Source organism: Alosa pseudoharengus, unplaced genomic scaffold (genome assembly GCF_046254945.1).
Source record: "Alosa pseudoharengus isolate Yale_2024_CS ecotype anadromous, Long Island Sound unplaced genomic scaffold, YU_APseudo_1.1 YU_APseudo_1.1_scf_7, whole genome shotgun sequence".
NCBI classification, from domain to species: domain Eukaryota; kingdom Metazoa; phylum Chordata; class Actinopteri; order Clupeiformes; family Clupeidae; genus Alosa; species Alosa pseudoharengus.
The window spans coordinates 36,379,823-36,395,928 of record NW_027468859.1 but is presented as its reverse complement, the minus strand read 5'-3'; the positions used below and the strand labels follow the sequence as shown (position 1 = coordinate 36,395,928).

At 41.3% G+C, this 16,106-nt stretch overlaps 1 protein-coding gene across 2 annotated transcripts; it reads right to left on the bottom strand.

Annotated features, from left to right (window-relative positions):
* Positions 1 to 480: 480 nt before the first annotated feature.
* LOC143109065 (uncharacterized) lies at positions 481 to 15,688 on the bottom strand. Of its 2 annotated transcripts, none has more exons than XM_076271642.1 (6): positions 15,608 to 15,688; positions 14,185 to 14,385; positions 13,687 to 13,768; positions 8,155 to 9,176; positions 4,166 to 5,185; positions 481 to 4,079 (listed from the first exon to the last, which is right to left on the bottom strand). In XM_076271642.1, exons 2-6 carry the CDS (start codon positions 14,306 to 14,308, stop codon positions 4,066 to 4,068), a joined length of 2,262 nt encoding a protein of 753 aa, XP_076127757.1. In that variant the 5' UTR covers positions 14,309 to 14,385; positions 15,608 to 15,688; the 3' UTR covers positions 481 to 4,065. The 2 variants fall into 2 exon arrangements, with proteins under 2 accessions (XP_076127757.1, XP_076127758.1); XM_076271643.1 differs by lacking the exon at positions 15,608 to 15,688 and adding an exon at positions 15,437 to 15,527.
* Positions 15,689 to 16,106: the final 418 nt, after the last annotated feature.

Here is a 16,106-nt window from a genome sequence, read left to right as displayed (position 1 = left end):
AAATAAAATACTAGTGCAAAGTCAGGCCAATAAAAGGCTGAGGTAGTTCTGTTTGACCTTCAATTGACCACAGCGGATCTATAGCAATTTAGGTTCTATCCCTAAATACACTTTTTATCAGACAGATTTCCATATTGTCGCTTGGGTGTGTAATGTGTATTTAGACCACAACAGGTCCTAGACCTTAGTTTAACAAACAATACATTTGGTAACACTGCTGTCTACAAAACAAGTCTGCCCTGGAGCATAGGATTTTCCTTCCTAAATGCTTGGTCCAGTTTACTACTCCTATGTATATCAGTGTGTGTGCAGTATATTTTTTGCCCATATACAGTGTCTTAGAAAGTAGCCCTTAAATGGACACCTACTGTATAGTCACCCGGAGTGGAGTCAAGTCTTTAGGGCGTAGGCCCTGTTGCAAGGCGTCCGGGGTTCTCAGCAACACAGGAGAAGCAGAAAAATACGAGAAAACGCTGGAAGGTCTTTTAACAAACCCCTAACCAAAAGTTAGGGTTTTGACTTTTATTAAGTATAGATAAACAATACAAAGAAAGAAAAATATGTCTAAGTCTATGCGGCTCGATCTGAAGAAAAATGAAAAGGAAAAAGAAGAACCCTGATGAATCAAAATCATGACAGGTTATTCTAGCAAAAACAATTTATGCTTTTAATTAAGAAAACACACTTAAATTCTAAGCTTCTAAGTTTTTAAACATTTTAAGTCAAAATTGTTTCACACTGATTGTCTATCATTACCTTGCAGCATTTGCACATTTTTATGTTTTGGAGCAAGCTGGATTTAAGCAGTTATATGACAATAAATCTTTTAATAGTAAATTATGACTCTGATTATAAATTATGATCACATCTTCATATTGTAAAGTCACGCTACAATGTGAACGCCGGAACACACATCAAAACTACCCAGATCAGATATATAACATTATTTGATTGGCAGACTCTCTCAAAGCACTCGGCAGATATCATGAACATCGTCAAATAGCTTTGTGAGATATTTTCTAACATTTGTGTTCAAAACTCGACAGTCCGTTGGATGTGCATCAAACTAACATATTCCAACATATTTCGAAATTTTTATATGCTTATTTGCGAAAATATATGAGCAATGCAATTGTTCCTTTACAGCGGTGTCGGCCATCTTGGTTGAAAAAAGCCATGGCCCACTGGTTAGCACTCTGGACTTGTAACCGGAGGGTTGCCGGTTCGAGCCCCGACCAGTGGGCCGCGGCTGAAGTGCCCTTGAGCAAGGCACCTAACCCCTCACTGTTCCCCGAGCGCCGCCGTTGTAGCAGGCAGCTCACTGCGCCGGGATTAGTGTGTGCTTCACCTCACTGTGTGTTCACTGTGTGCTGTTTGTGTTTCACTAATTCACCGATTGGGTTAAATGCAGAGACCAAATTTCCCTCACAGGATCAAAATAGTATATATACTTACTTACTTACTTATACTTAAAATATGGCCAGGTCACTGAGCTCGCACGGTATCCTGGGTAATTTCATGTCCCACTTTGTTTTAAGCTTGCATCAGTCCTGGCTATATTTTGAGGGTTTTTTTATTTTAAGGGGGAAAATAGCACTCCCCCTTACTCTCTAAAGTAATGGGACACCCCTACCCCTACACATGCAAAAACGAAGAGGGCAAAAATCTAGGGGAAGGGGAGGTATTGGGATGGGCCCTTAAAACAAAGTGGGGGTATGAAAGATATTTCAGGGCATGCATTGTGATTTTGTCAGTAAGATCACACACAAATAAAAACAGACACTAAATCATCAATGGAAAACTGGTTATAGACCCTTTCAACAATAAAAACAAAAACAATGCTTGAACGTTCTATTTGGGCCCCAATCTACTTCCTCTGCATTAAGATAACATGGAATGTTAAAAAGTAAGTCTTGTGGGGCCAACTATGATGCTGATAATGGAACTCTCTTGAAAGGGTCTATTGATCAAACATTTTGCTGTAAACATACTGATCAAACACTAATGATCTGAAACCGAGGCACTGACAGAGTAACACCAGTGAAGAGTTAGACCTGCATCATATTTGGACTTGAGTCACATGAGTCATGTTAGACTTGCATAATGATTGGACTTGATTCACAGGAGTCATGTTAGACCTACATCATGATTAGACTTGATTCACATGAGTCATGTTAGACCTGCATCATGATTGGATTTGATTCATATGAGACCAAAAAACAGTCACAGAAAAAATAGTCAGAGTAAACTGAAGGTCGCAATTATTTTTAAAGAAAATGTAAAATACAACACATAAAACATATTACCACAGCTCTTACTGTCATACAAACACCCAACTGTCCTGAGATATGGCATGACACAAAATGAATAATAGCTGTACTGTTCTCTCTCTCACACACACACATACACACTGCTCGGTGTGTTCTTCTCTTCCGGTGTTGACACACTGAGCACAGGGTGAGAGAGGTGCCCCCTGCAGGTGCAGCTCTCCATAAAGTTGAGGGTCCAGTTCCTCCACCAGGGCCAGCATGATGCTGCATGCTGTATCTCCCTTCCTGTGCACCATGTCCACCAGGCAGTTCACCTGGCCCTGCTGCTCAGCACAGGAGGTCTGTGGGCCTGGAGACGGTCCAGCATGCTCCTCAGGACACCACTGGATACTCCACTAATGAGGCCGGGCCGCACCTGTAACAGCCTAGAGGGTGACAATTTTTCGGGACTCCCGCGGGTCACGGTATTCCCGCAGGAGTCCTGCGGTACGGGAGTCAATTTTACTGTTGGTACCGTGATAGGGACGGGACGGGCAGAAATCAATGGGAGCGGGCGGGAGGGGAACAGAGCCGGAGATGAAATTAAAATATGCAGTGAGTGCACCCAAAGATTGCAAGGCATTTTGAGAAAAGAGAACCACTTACAACTCACAATACGTTTGTTGATTGGCTAGTAGCCAATCAGAGCAGTACAAAGCAGCTGCCCTGTTCACAAGCCAATCAATCGTCAGCGACTACACCGAAAACTGAAGGCGTTTTCTATTGCCATAACAACGTGAGCTAATCGCTAACATTATCTGAGATGCTAGTTTTTGTAATGGCAGGAATAAACACACATGGTAACAAAATCAATCGAAACATGTGTAGCTTTACTCAACACATTAACACTATGATTCAGTGTAATTGTGAAGTTGTATGGCTCACTGTGTTCAAAGTCGATCTTAATAACCCTTGTCACTTCGATTATGTGGTGGTTGTTATGGGAAACTAGCTAGTAAATGCAGCTTTACTGTAGTGAAGTTCGGAGATTGGAAAGAGGATATAGCGTTTACATGTCCATTTAAATCATAGCCTAATCTTATGCACTTTTGTGCGTTTTCAATCCGAAATAAGATGGAATGTGATGAGACTGCTATTAACTTTAAAGAGGCCTATCTACAATTGAAACTATCTGCAGCCTATGGAATAAGCCTTATGTCCGGCAAAGATCCTTGATTAGCTCCGCTTTAACCCTTTCTGTGTCCGGTCTATGGATGTCTGCTTTTATTTAGCCTATTGTTGACAGCAGGGTTTATTTACAATTTAAAATGATAATTTCTAGATTTGAATAGGCCATGTTGAAGAGCTGATGGCCGTTATTGTTTGTGCAAATATAGACTGATTTATTTTGCAACTGTGAGGTCCATGGTAGGCGCCCGACAGAAATATTGTTTCATTTTGCGAGTGACGTTCTGGCGGTGTTCGCCCCCGTTTCATAGATTTTAAATGCAAAAATGCACAGAGGGAGTTCCTAAGCTAAGGTATAAGCTAGGCCTATTACACTGTTACACTATTACACTATTATGCTGGCGACACAAATAAAATCTTACGATCCACCCTTTGGGAACCAGTGCTTTAGACAATATAGGGAATGAAACAGGAGCGGTACGGGATTCGGGAGCCTTTCTCTTGGGATTTTGCAGGACAGGATTTTTTTTTTGGGGGGGGGGGGGAAGTCACGTGATCGGGATATGACAGGAGTATTTGTGTGGGCTCGGGATGGGACAGGAGTGACAATTGATTCCCGTGTCACCCTCTAGAACAGCCGCTCTGGAAACAAGAGAGAGTAAGTGTCAGACCACCTGTGGAACCATCTGTGACCTTCACATTGTGGGTGTGTGTGTGTGTGTAAGTACCTGTGTTTGACCCCTGGCTGCTGCCCTGTCCTGGGCTCCTGCTGGGTTGGCAGTAGTCACGTCTGCGGATCTTGGCTGTCCAGATGGGCTCTGTGTGTTGAGAGCTGATGACCTCCATATCAAATTCTGCCTCTGGCTGCTTTATGTACACCTCAGAATAGTTACCAGTGGAGAGCGGCCACAGGTTCATCTTCTTAGGCTGGATCTCTGATGGACACAATGTCCTCACACAGACGCTGTCATTCAGCAACAGCGGGCCAACAGCACTGGGTTTGTCGATCCACACCCCTCTATTCTCCTCCTTCTGGTGGATGGCCCTGATGTGAGCTGGGTCATTTGGGACCAGGTAGGTGTGGAGAACCAGAGGGGCGGTGCGGGTGCAGAAGAGCAGCAGCTCACAGTGGACTTTGGGGGAGAGCAGATTCCTCAGGTTATACACCAGCCCTAACAGAGAGAAGGAGGGGTGGAGAATCCTGGCATGGTGTCGGGTCAGCTCACACACCTCCATACACACGCCACTGTCCCGCCCATGTAGGACCCTCACAGCATCACGCACAGATGCCTCAGAACCCCCCAAACAGAGGAAATGTGGCAGATGGATCTCCTCCAGCTCTCCAGACATGACACTGACGTCCATCAGAGGTCCAGCAGGACTGGACTGCATGGTGGGCAGCTCTTGAGAAAAGACATACCAGTCCGTGAAGCGGTACTGCAGGGTGACTGAACCAGCACATGTCCAGCGCAGACCAGACTCTGAGCACTCATAGCTCCCTGCTGGAGAGCTCAGGCTGTAGGTGGAGACACTCTTCTCTCTGGAGACTTCAGGCTTAATCAGGACCCAGTGGCATGAGTCTGGAACTTCAGCACAGGATTCACAGCTCTTGGAAATCCTGGAATTGCTGTGGAAAGTAGGGGCCACAGCAGTTCCACTATCGTGAGCCGTAATGGAGGACGAGACTGAGGCTGGCTGGACTGGGTTAGAGGAGCCAGAGGGCACCTCCGCTGTGCTGGTAGTGGACACTAAAGCAGAGAGGCACAACATCAGCAACAAATAAAAGGGAGGAAGGACATTAACAAACAGATTCAAACAATGCATACACGCTAATCATACAGCACTAGCTCCATACTACCTTCCACAGGGGTCTGGATGTTAGCAAGCAATGTGTACATGCTAATCATACAGCACTTGCTCCATACTACCTTCCACAGGGGTCTGGATGTTAGCAAGCAATGTGTACATGCTAAGCATATTACTACAGGGTTCCCACTCTAAGTCAAATGTAAAATTCCATGACTTTTCCCTGAGTGGGAGATGAATAAATGGGCATTGAATAAACAAAGTTGGGCTAACCACAACTACTAAAACAAGCAGTTAAGCTAATAACCAGATATACACCAATTATGCAGGGAAATATCTGTTTTAATGTATTTTGACAAGTTAATTTTAAACTGCTACAACAAAATTCCCTGATATTCCATGACTTTGCCCCAAGAACGATTAAATTCCTTGACTTTCCATGTCTAGAATAGACTTTCTAAGATTCCATGATATTCCAGAAATTCCATGACCCGTGGGAACCCTGTTACTAACTCCATACAACCTTCCACGGGGTCTGGACGTTATAACAAGCAATGTGTACATGGGTGGTTGACATGACATGGCCTTTTTTTGGTCCAATGTGTCAAAGATAAGTAAATTATAAAAAGATATATCAAAAACTATGGTGATATTGTTCAGAAAATGCTGTTTTATATGAACATGCAGAGCATTCATGGAATTAATCTTCCATTTTTTCACAATTTCCAGCCAAACCAGAAAAAGCTCATATGGCGTGACTGTCCCAGTCACATTTCACAAATTTTGATTTTGAATAAAAACAAGAAAATTAATTCATTTTCTGTTTATTCAATCATATATTGATAACCCAGATGCCTACTTGTGAGTCTGCTTGACTAAAAGTTCAGGCATAATATTGTGAAGCCACCCTTAACTAAAACACTTTGTCCCAGAAATGGATATCATATGGTGTGACGCCATATTATTTTTTTTAAACAGGCAATTGTTTGGAGACCTTTGGGGAGTAGGGGTCCTCCTTCTTTCAGGAGGAAGAACAACACCTCAGAAGGACACTGAAAGTTACAAGGTGAGTTTTCTCTCTTCATGTTTTCCAAAAAATCAAGTATATCCGGCACTCCTGCTTCAGTTCCCTTTTGCATTGTCTTTTGGTGTGACGCATTTTACGCAAAAATGCCCAAATAAAATTACTTTTCAGTCAATATTACCTTTAAAACTATATAGTCATATTGCAGTTAGCATGTTTTTAGGATGTTAGCATAAAAGCACATTGCATGAAACCTCATATGGTGTGACCCCATATCATATAGTGTGACCGGGTTTTTTTGTCACACCATATGATTTATTTGTCACACTGTATGATAGAAACTGCATTTTCCTGCATAAATAATGTTTTTTCATACATATGTTTAACTCATAATTAAGTGTAATATATATTTTGACATATTTAACATGATTTAACATTTATTATTTAAGATGTGCAACTATTGCATGTATTGCGAATCACACACACATAAAACACAGAAATCACCCCCACACACACTCACTCACTCACTCTACAGCCTTGGATACAAAAGATACATATTTGACATTCTAAATATCAATAGTAGTCTGAGAAAATAAATTCTGGTGTTAAAGAAAACAGTAATATTAATGTTGTCTGTAGCACTATAAGTAATTGCAACAATTTAATCTGATTATAATGCAGGAAAACTTTTTAAATTATCTAAATAAATTGTTGAATTTGTCTTTTAACAGATATAAAGAGAATAAACTCAAAGGGGAACGACAAACATTAAGATTGAAGCCCACCATTGAGAAGAGAAAAACTCAGGGAACCCAAGAGCTATACAATATTTGGTGGCATTCTGTTTTGCATAGTTGTGATTTCTGAAAGTGAACCTTTACATGATATACCTGTCTTAAACTGTCTTTTGTTGCTTGTGAAATACATATAATACACATTTTTGTATTAACAGATTGTTTTGTGGTGTTATTTATCATATGGCGTGACACCATATCATTTGGTGTGACATCAAGAAATTATGAAAATAAAAAGGCTTTTGGGGTCTAAATCATACAAATCTCCATGAAACAGATAGAAAATAGGGTCAGCAAAAGTCACAAGCATTTTCTTTCTTTTATACCAAGGTATGTCAAAATGAATATGATGTTTATTGAAAGATTGAGGACATATGCCTTACTCTGTGTATTGATGAAGAAATATACTGTAAAATGTAATAAATTTGCACAAGGAAATGCTAGATCTTGATGAAGTAATGATATAAGATTATAATACATTGCTCACATTAAAAACAAAATACCCCATTATAATTTTACAAACAATAACTTTCATGTCACACCATATGACAATTTTAGTCATTACCACAACTAATTAGTGAATAAATATGAATTTCAACAAAAAATCTAAAAGACCATACATATTTTTGGGAATGGAAGGTACTGTGATTTCCATGCCTAATATCTGAATTTTTTTTCAAGAACTTTTTTTCGGCCTAAAACGTCAACCACCCACATGCTAATGATACAGCACTAGCTCCACACTACCTTCCACAGGGGTCTGGACGTTAGCAAGCAATGAGTACATGCTAATCATACAGCACTAGCTCTATACTAACTTCCACAGGGGTCTGGACGTTAGCAAGCAATGAGTACATGCTAATCATACAGCACTAGCTCTATACTAACTTCCACAGGGGTCTGGACGTTAGCAAGCAATGAGTACATGCTAAGCATATTACTAGCTCCATACTAACTTCCACAGGGGTCTGGACGTTAGCAAGCAATGAGTACGTGTTAAGCATATTACTAGCTCCATACTAACTTCCACAGGGGTCTGGATGTTAGCAAGCAATGAGTACATGCTAAGCATATTACTAGCGCCATACTACACCTTCCACAGGGGTCTGGACGTTAGCAGTGTGTGGGGGAGCAGAGGCAGGAACTTCAGTAAAGGTGTTCACAATGTCCTGTTGGGGATTGTTCGAGCTTTGAACTCCCAAGAACTCTGCTTGCCAGACTTTCTGTTTGTCTTCAGAACTGAGGAGCTCCAGCTTGAAGTTCACAACCTCTTTCAAGTGCACGTCAAAGAAGTTGGGAACAAAATATCTGTCTGTGAGGTCCATCTCTACTGGATAAATTCTGGAATTGCAGTCAGGCTTTGAGCAGTCAGTTTTGAAACAGTCAGTCTGCAAGACATAAAACCCATCCATCTGCATGGGTCTGACAGGCCGGTGCTTGAGGTGTCTGCGGCCTCTGAATCCCTCCAATTTTTCCTGGTCCTCCACTAACTTTCTAGAATTGGTATCCATGGGCAGGATGTATGTGCGGAAAATGAGGGGTACTCTGCTGCTCTGATAGACCAAGACATCTGCATGGATCTTAATCTGTTTCTCTCTCTCTTCCTCCTGGCCAGGAAATATGACAGATTTCAGAGAGTAGAAGACCCCGAGTAGAGAAAAGGAGGGGTTGACCAGCCTGGCATGGAAGCGACTCAGCTCACACTTCTCTATAGAAACTCCACTGTCCTGCTTATGCAGAATCTCCACAGCATCCTTCAGCGAAGACTGGCTACCTCCCAAACAGAGAAAATGTGACAGGTGGATCTCCTCCAGCTCTCCTGAGATGAACTTGATGTCCATTGAAGGGCCAGCTGGTCTGTACTGCATGTGGGGCAGGTCATCAGCCAAGAGATGCCAGTCTATGAAGTGGTACTGCAGGGTGACTGGACCAGCACACGTCCAGCGCAGACCAGACTCTGAGCACTCATAGCTCCCTGCAGGAGAGCTCAGTCTGAAGATGGAGCCACTCTTCTCTGTGGAGACTTCAGGTTCCACCAGGACCCAGTGGCTAGAGTCTGGAACTTCAGCACAGGATTCACAGCTCATCTTTGGGGTATCATTGTGATAATCCTTCCTTTAACACACAGACACACACTCAAATTACTTAAACACTGAAAAGAGCAGTGTACTGAAAAGTTTCTCCCTCCAAACATTAATCAGGTCAAGGTGTTTGCTTTCAGAAGGTAATGTGACCTTTCAACTGTGCCCAGTGTATGAATCACAGAGCAGAGTAAACATAAACAAGGCGGCAGGCTCAGATAACATCCCAGGTCGTGTCCTAGGCTATGTGCCACAGTTAGGGCTGTCACTTTTGTTCCTGTTCGATTTGAGACATAAGTGTTCATTGAATCGATTGTAAAATCAATTTTCCATGTCTAAAGACGCCAAATATAGGCCAATCCATGGACAACTAACAGGCATTAGGACGAACGTAAAAAGAGGGTGCTTGAGACGCACAAGCAGACCTGCCAACCTTGAAGAATTTTTTTGAGTAGCACCTCGAGCCGAGAAAAAAAAAATTGCTCACGTCGGCCTTCATGCATGCAGCCAAAAACAGACATAGCCATACTCGCAAGACACGTTTTGGATAGCGACCCAGCCAAAAACAGACATAGCCATACTCGCAAGACACGTTTTGGATAGCGACCCATCTTTAATGTTGAATATCTAAATGGGATTCAATGTGTTCCTGAAAGTACAAACTGAATCTTTTACAGTAGCTCTATAATGTTGACAATCTATTTTAGAGCCTAATTATCCTGACCTATGAAAACCACTTGGGTTGAGGCACTGATGTGGGTATGTTGTCCATTTTCTTTTATGTGGGCCCTATTCGATCATCTGATATTATACCTCTTTTTTCAATCCATTATTAATACAGATTTATTTTGTAAAGAAATACATCTATCACCCATGTTATGCCAACATACCTAATTCACCTGGATGTAGGTTACAGTAGGTAGAGGCTTATGGACATCTGCTGTTGTCAGTGTGTAGTCTATCCCTTTACTCACAATAACCTACATGTTTTGTTTATTTGTAAAATTTATTTGTTCAATTATTACCTGCCGACTAATGCAAACTACTGATTGCTATTAAAGAATTTCACTTGCTCATGCACTCAAGTTTCTTTCAGATCGCGGTGTCTCTCTGCCATCTGTGAGGCTGCAATGATTAGGCCTACATTATCCCAACTACAGTGATATGTGCGCAATCTCCGTCTGTAAGCCTATTATTTGTTCTCACTTGTATTCACGCTAATAATCAAGAAGGATCCATATGCTCCAAAGAAAAAAACAAATTGAACACTCATTAATGAGCAGTTCAAAATATTTTGCCCTGGTCCACTTTCAGACTCGTTGTTAATGGCTGCATTTTGCCTTGGAAAGGTCCGCGCTCCATTAGCGCCTTAGTTATGAAAACTTTAACCATCAGCGACACGTTGAAAATATGCTAACTAAGTAATAACTTTCCAAGACATAGTCAAACTATTAGGCCAAGGTGAATTTACAATCACTCAGTGGAATATTTTCAGTTTCACAGCAAAACGGCAGCTAGGGGAAGGCAAATTTGTGAGTGAACACTTGTTAAACTCACCTCATCAAGTCTTTCATTTAACCCACTGTTGGCTGAAGAAAAAATAACATAAAGGCCACTATGCTTTGCCTGTCATTCCCACTTGTCACTTTCTCTCTGTATCTCATCCTCACATGAAATATATTAGCGGGAGATTCATATGCTCATGGAGCTTTCCGGAGAAGTTGGATGTCTGCTCGTTTTGCGTAAATTTAAGTAAAAAATCTTAGCGGAGTATTTTGATGTGAAAATGCGTGGTTGCTACGCAAAATGTGTACAGGTTAGCAGGTCTGCACAAGTCAGCAATATTTCTGATTATTTATTGGCGTGAAGTTTCGTACACAATGACAAACATGAGTGCAACATTCTTGAGTGGACTCCCCTAACATCAATGAAAAACAACACGCTGACACTGGGCATCTGACTGTGATAATCCAAAACCGTACAATAGTAAAAGTATTCCACCTATGAGCCTATCAGTAACAAAGTTCGATCTGCGCAAATATCAGTAGCCATCAATGTAAAAAATAGCAAGCGACAATTTTTTTAGGCCTATCTAATTTTATGTGTGAATTGCAAGAAAAGAAAAGTGAAAAGATAACTTCAAAATTAAAACACTTAACACATGACAACTGTGTGTTTAACCACTCACATCTAGTTAATGCACAGTTAAAGTATTTTATCACCCAGAGAGAAGAAGTACTCTTTTCTGATTGGCTGGTTGGGTGGCTATTAATTCAGAATAACGGGACACCTGAAGTAGATCTGGTAAAAAAAAGTTTCACCGTTCCATATCAATGCTTATGAATGGTAACTATAACAACCATAGTAGGACGACGGTTGAGCCTGCAAGCAGACTTTGCAACAATGGAATCAACTGTAAACAAGCTACTGTCCATGCTATCGCTGTTAAAGGGTCAAAGAAAGTTGTACAACAAGTCGGCTTTTTTTTTTTTTTTTTTTAATGGTACCGCGTGTTTCCTTTGCATGCTATAAATAGTGGCAACCGGGTGATAAGCTGGATAACGGCCTTCGAGGTATCCTGTTATACGGAATTAATGGACTTGGGCGCGTCGCGTCAGGGAGTTCTTTGCCTCTCGCCCTCGCCCGTTAATTCTCTATAACAGGACACCTCGTCGGCCGTTATCCCTTACTTTACAGCAGTGGTCCCCAAACGTTTTCTTCCGAGGGCCAGCTCACTATGCCTGGCTCTAAGAGAGGGCCAGAGACTCGAAGTATATCAACCATAAATAGCTTAGTGCTGTGAACAACAGCAGTCTACCTTAGTTGAATATTCCATTACATTTAATCATAGGCTACTGCAATGTAATACCATTGCTAGCTGTGTTTATGTTGCCACCATGCCATATCAGTGTAAAATGTAGCTCAAATGAAACAATACTAATAAAAAGACTCTGTTTCTTTGCATACATAGCTCAAGTTGCGAACAAGCAATATCCTACAAATAATGTAAAGTTATCAAACTATGAGAGTTTTATGAAGTGCTGGCAAACACATCTGAAATGACCACCATTCTAACTTTCACTCACCTGATGAGAACTTTGAACTCTGTATGAACATTTGAACGTGTGAATAGAAAATAGAAATAATTATCCCAGAAATATGACTTGAATAGAAGTTAGTTAGTTATTAACAAATAATTTAAAAACTTTTAGAATACTTTGAGCACTGATGCAGTCAGCATAGGTCTCTTACGTTGTTTGCAGGTAGGCCTACATTTCATTCCGTTTTCGATGGCAAACGCGAAACAGCGCCAAAACAACCACCAGTGGACAAAAAGAGTATTACATGTGTACTGTTAAGACTCGCCATAGAGAATAAATGAGGAAATTACGGAGGTTATAGTTTGACGATGTCGTACTCCCGTGTGGGCCAGATGCTATATACCACGGACATGTTTTGGGGGGCCACCCAAAATGAGTTGGCGGGCCGTATTCGGCCCGCGGGCCGTAGTTTGGGGACCACTGCTTTACAGCCTAATGAAAGCTTGGTCAGTTGACTATTAAAGTGTTTTCATTGTCAGGGTTTAAAAGGAACATAGGCTTTTTTACCTTTCAGGTGCAGAAACACTAGAAAAGCCACCTCATTCAAAAGTTCTGTGACCTTAAAATCAACCCTCAAAATATAGCCAGGACCGATGCAGGCTTAAAACGAAGTGGGAGATGAAATTACCCAGGATACCGTGCGAGCTCACTGAGCCGGCCGCATTTTTCATATATTTTCGCAAATAAGCATATTAAAATTTCGAAATATGTTGGAATATGTTAGTTTGATGCACATCTGATGGACTGTTGAGTTTTGAACACTAATGTTAGAAAATATCTCACAAATCTATCTGACGATGTTCCTGATATCTGCTGAGTGCTTTGAGAGAGTCTGCCCATCAAATAACGTTATATATCTGATCTGGGTAGTTTTGTCAATATTTAAGGTATGTGTTCTGACTTTCACATGAACACGTATATCTTTGTTGATTAACCAGACGTAGATAAAGCAGCACAGCCCACACAACAATGACCGCTGGAATGGGCATGTTCTTGAATGAAAATAGTAGCAGGCTACTACCGGTAGACACATCGGCGCTGCGTGTGACATAGGTGAGCACGTTCGCTACGCTAATTTGCATATAGTGGTGTCCCAATTCATAGGGAAAGATCTTCACCTCCACTTCTGTTGTCGAGGGGGCTTTAATGTTGAGTGCAATCAAAACCAAGTGGAAGTTTTAAGGGAGGAGAAATGGGACGGGCCCTTAGTCATATCCAAACCATAACTCCAACACTAGTGTCACATCCAAACCATAACTCCAACACAAGTGTCTTATAGTCACAGGCACATCTTATAGCTGTTCCAACACTATTGCCTTATGTCAGACAGCCGACATGAGGTAGTGAGTTACTAAGGTTAACTGTCTAATTGTTGCTTTTGACATATACACTGCTTTCCAAACTAAAAACTCCATAAAAAACTCCCCTTCTATGAAGACTGACCTGTCAGAGTCAGATGAAGACACGCCCACTTTCGAGGCTCTGCTGCTCCCCTTCTTCCCATCTGGATCAGAGTCCATCACGTCTGCAAACACACACACACACACACACACACACACACACAGACAGACAGACAGAAACCATATGATACGGTGTTCTGCATTAACCCCCCGTGACGTTATAGAGCGTTATAAAGCGCAGTCTGTTTTATATATTTATTTATATAAATTGAAAGGAACACAAGGTCTGAACTCTGTCACCTTGTCCCAGTTAATCCCTGATGAAGTTGGTTTAAATTACAATAATCGTTTGACCACACAGATTACACTCTATTCTGTTTAAAAATTGTATCACGATTCCTTTTTTTATCTCAACCGGTTATTATCTAAACACATTTGTATTCACAGTGATTGTTACATCCCTACTGATCTACTTGGCAAAGAAAGTAAAACTGTAAGACTGTGTAGTAGGTAACCTGATATAATCAGAGTATAGACTTACTGGTCACAGATGTCTGGATTTTTTCCTTCTGACTGAGTTTGCCTTGAGAAGAAGGTCCTGCTTGATCTTCCTCTTCCTTATCTGTCTTGCTAGTGATATCCCCTTTCCATTTCCTTTTGCTCATGTTTTTCTTTCCATCTGTATATTTCTCTTAGCTTGTTACATCTGCCTGTGTTAGACCTTAAAGGAATGAAACGGACCCTGAAAGTAAGAGAAAATTACACAATCAAGATTCATTAAATCAAGATCATAAATGGGGTTCATTTAATACCTGATGGCAGTTTAACATTAACTCATGTAATTATAATAATAATAATACATTGTATTTATAAAGCACCTTTCAAGACACCCAAGTTTGCTTCTCAAATAAAAAAAAAATACAGACAATTCTAAAACAATTCAAAAAAACAAAAATATTAGGTCATAGGCATAAGTGAAATCAAACAGAACCAAGATGGCTGACACTGACTAAGATCAACTGCCACTATGTAGCCTAACAATAACATGGCAACATGTCTGATTTTGCATTTCAATTCAGCTTTTAAGATAATAACGGTTTCTTATTAGGCCTATATTTCATACAAAATTATGTATAGGCATACAAAAGCAAACAACTCATAAGTCACTCTGGTCAGTGTGATATCTGCACAAACTAACGATGTGCTTTAAAAAAAAAAAAAAAAAAAGTAGCCTAAGTCATTATTACAGGATAGTATGGCCTAGTTGTTACTATGTGACAACTTCCAGTTCTTCAGAGCTAGCCAACGGCGGGACATCTTATTGCATCTGGCTGGTGAAGCAGCCGATTTGGTTGCCCTTTGGAACTCGTGTCACCGAACGCCGAACTCGTTCACCGCTTTGCATTGCGGAAGCGTTACGCCTACCCGCCATGCTTCCCGCTCCGAAAAAAATAATAGGGAAGGCAATGTGGGGTTTGCCGCGATAATTGACATACATTAGACCTCCGGCAGCTTATGCTGGCGATGCAACAAGTTGAATTGGCATCGAAGCCGTAGGGGGAACCCAAAGTGAGTAAAATAGTTAATTAGCATCGTTGCCAGTGCCCTGAAGTCTGCCCTGTATGCAGTTACCTTTACGCGGAAACAGCCGGGTTTTGTAATAGCCTAACACAGCACCTCAATCCTGCCTCGTGCTGTGTGTACCCTACCCTGTTTTGTATGAAGAGTTACATACGCGACCGATTACACACATTTAAATTACTTGAGCATTGTTTGAATGCAGAAGTCCGTACCTCACAGAGTCTCACCAGCTGCCTCTCCTCACCGCGCGTCGAGAGGCAAAGAGATTCTTATCAAGTGAAAAGAATATGCTGCACATTCTGCACTGTAAGAAACCGCTTTGGATAAAACCTGTTATAGTTTTCCTGGCTAAATAAGGAGATTGGGGGGCTAACATTACCTACCTGCACGGTGACCGGAGTAGCCAGCCTAGAGTTGAGTTGCAGAAGTACTACTTTCACTTTCGTGGTCAGAGTCCCACCCCCCGTGTTCCTGTTTCCCTTTACGCTGCTAAACTAAGGCCCTGTCCACACGTATGAAACCGATCTTTTTTTCCTCCGTCTTCTCTGAAACCGCATCAAGAATATTTGCGTCCAAAAGGATCCATCTCAACACGACTCAACACGTTACTTCATACCCCAGGCCTATAGGTGGCACTGTTTCTTTACAGAAATTGACCAAAATTTGAGCTTTACAAACAGACAGAATAGGCTACCTACGACCAAATGGCTAGTGCAAGGAAACCAGAATTGTTTGTGTGGACTGATGGTGAACTGTCAACTGTAGTCAACTGTAAAACTAATAAACTTTATTTTACGGTTTGTGAAGGGTGCAGTCCCGTCCTTTATTTGGCTAATGCAGGTAGGCCTACTAATCACCTTTACTTTCTTTGGTTGTAGCCTA

Bases quoted from the DNA above. Each gene is read 5' to 3' on its own strand.
- LOC143109065 (XM_076271642.1), bottom strand. From the start codon at position 14,308: ATGAGCAAAAGGAAATGGAAAGGGGATATCACTAGCAAGACAGATAAG. The intron at 9,177-13,686 runs GTCAGTCTTCAT...TGTGTGTTAAAG, and splicing joins TCTTCATCTGACTCTGACAG to GAAGGATTATCACAATGATA. The intron at 5,186-8,154 runs GTGTAGTATGGC...TCTCTGCTTTAG, and splicing joins CGTCCAGACCCCTGTGGAAG to TGTCCACTACCAGCACAGCG.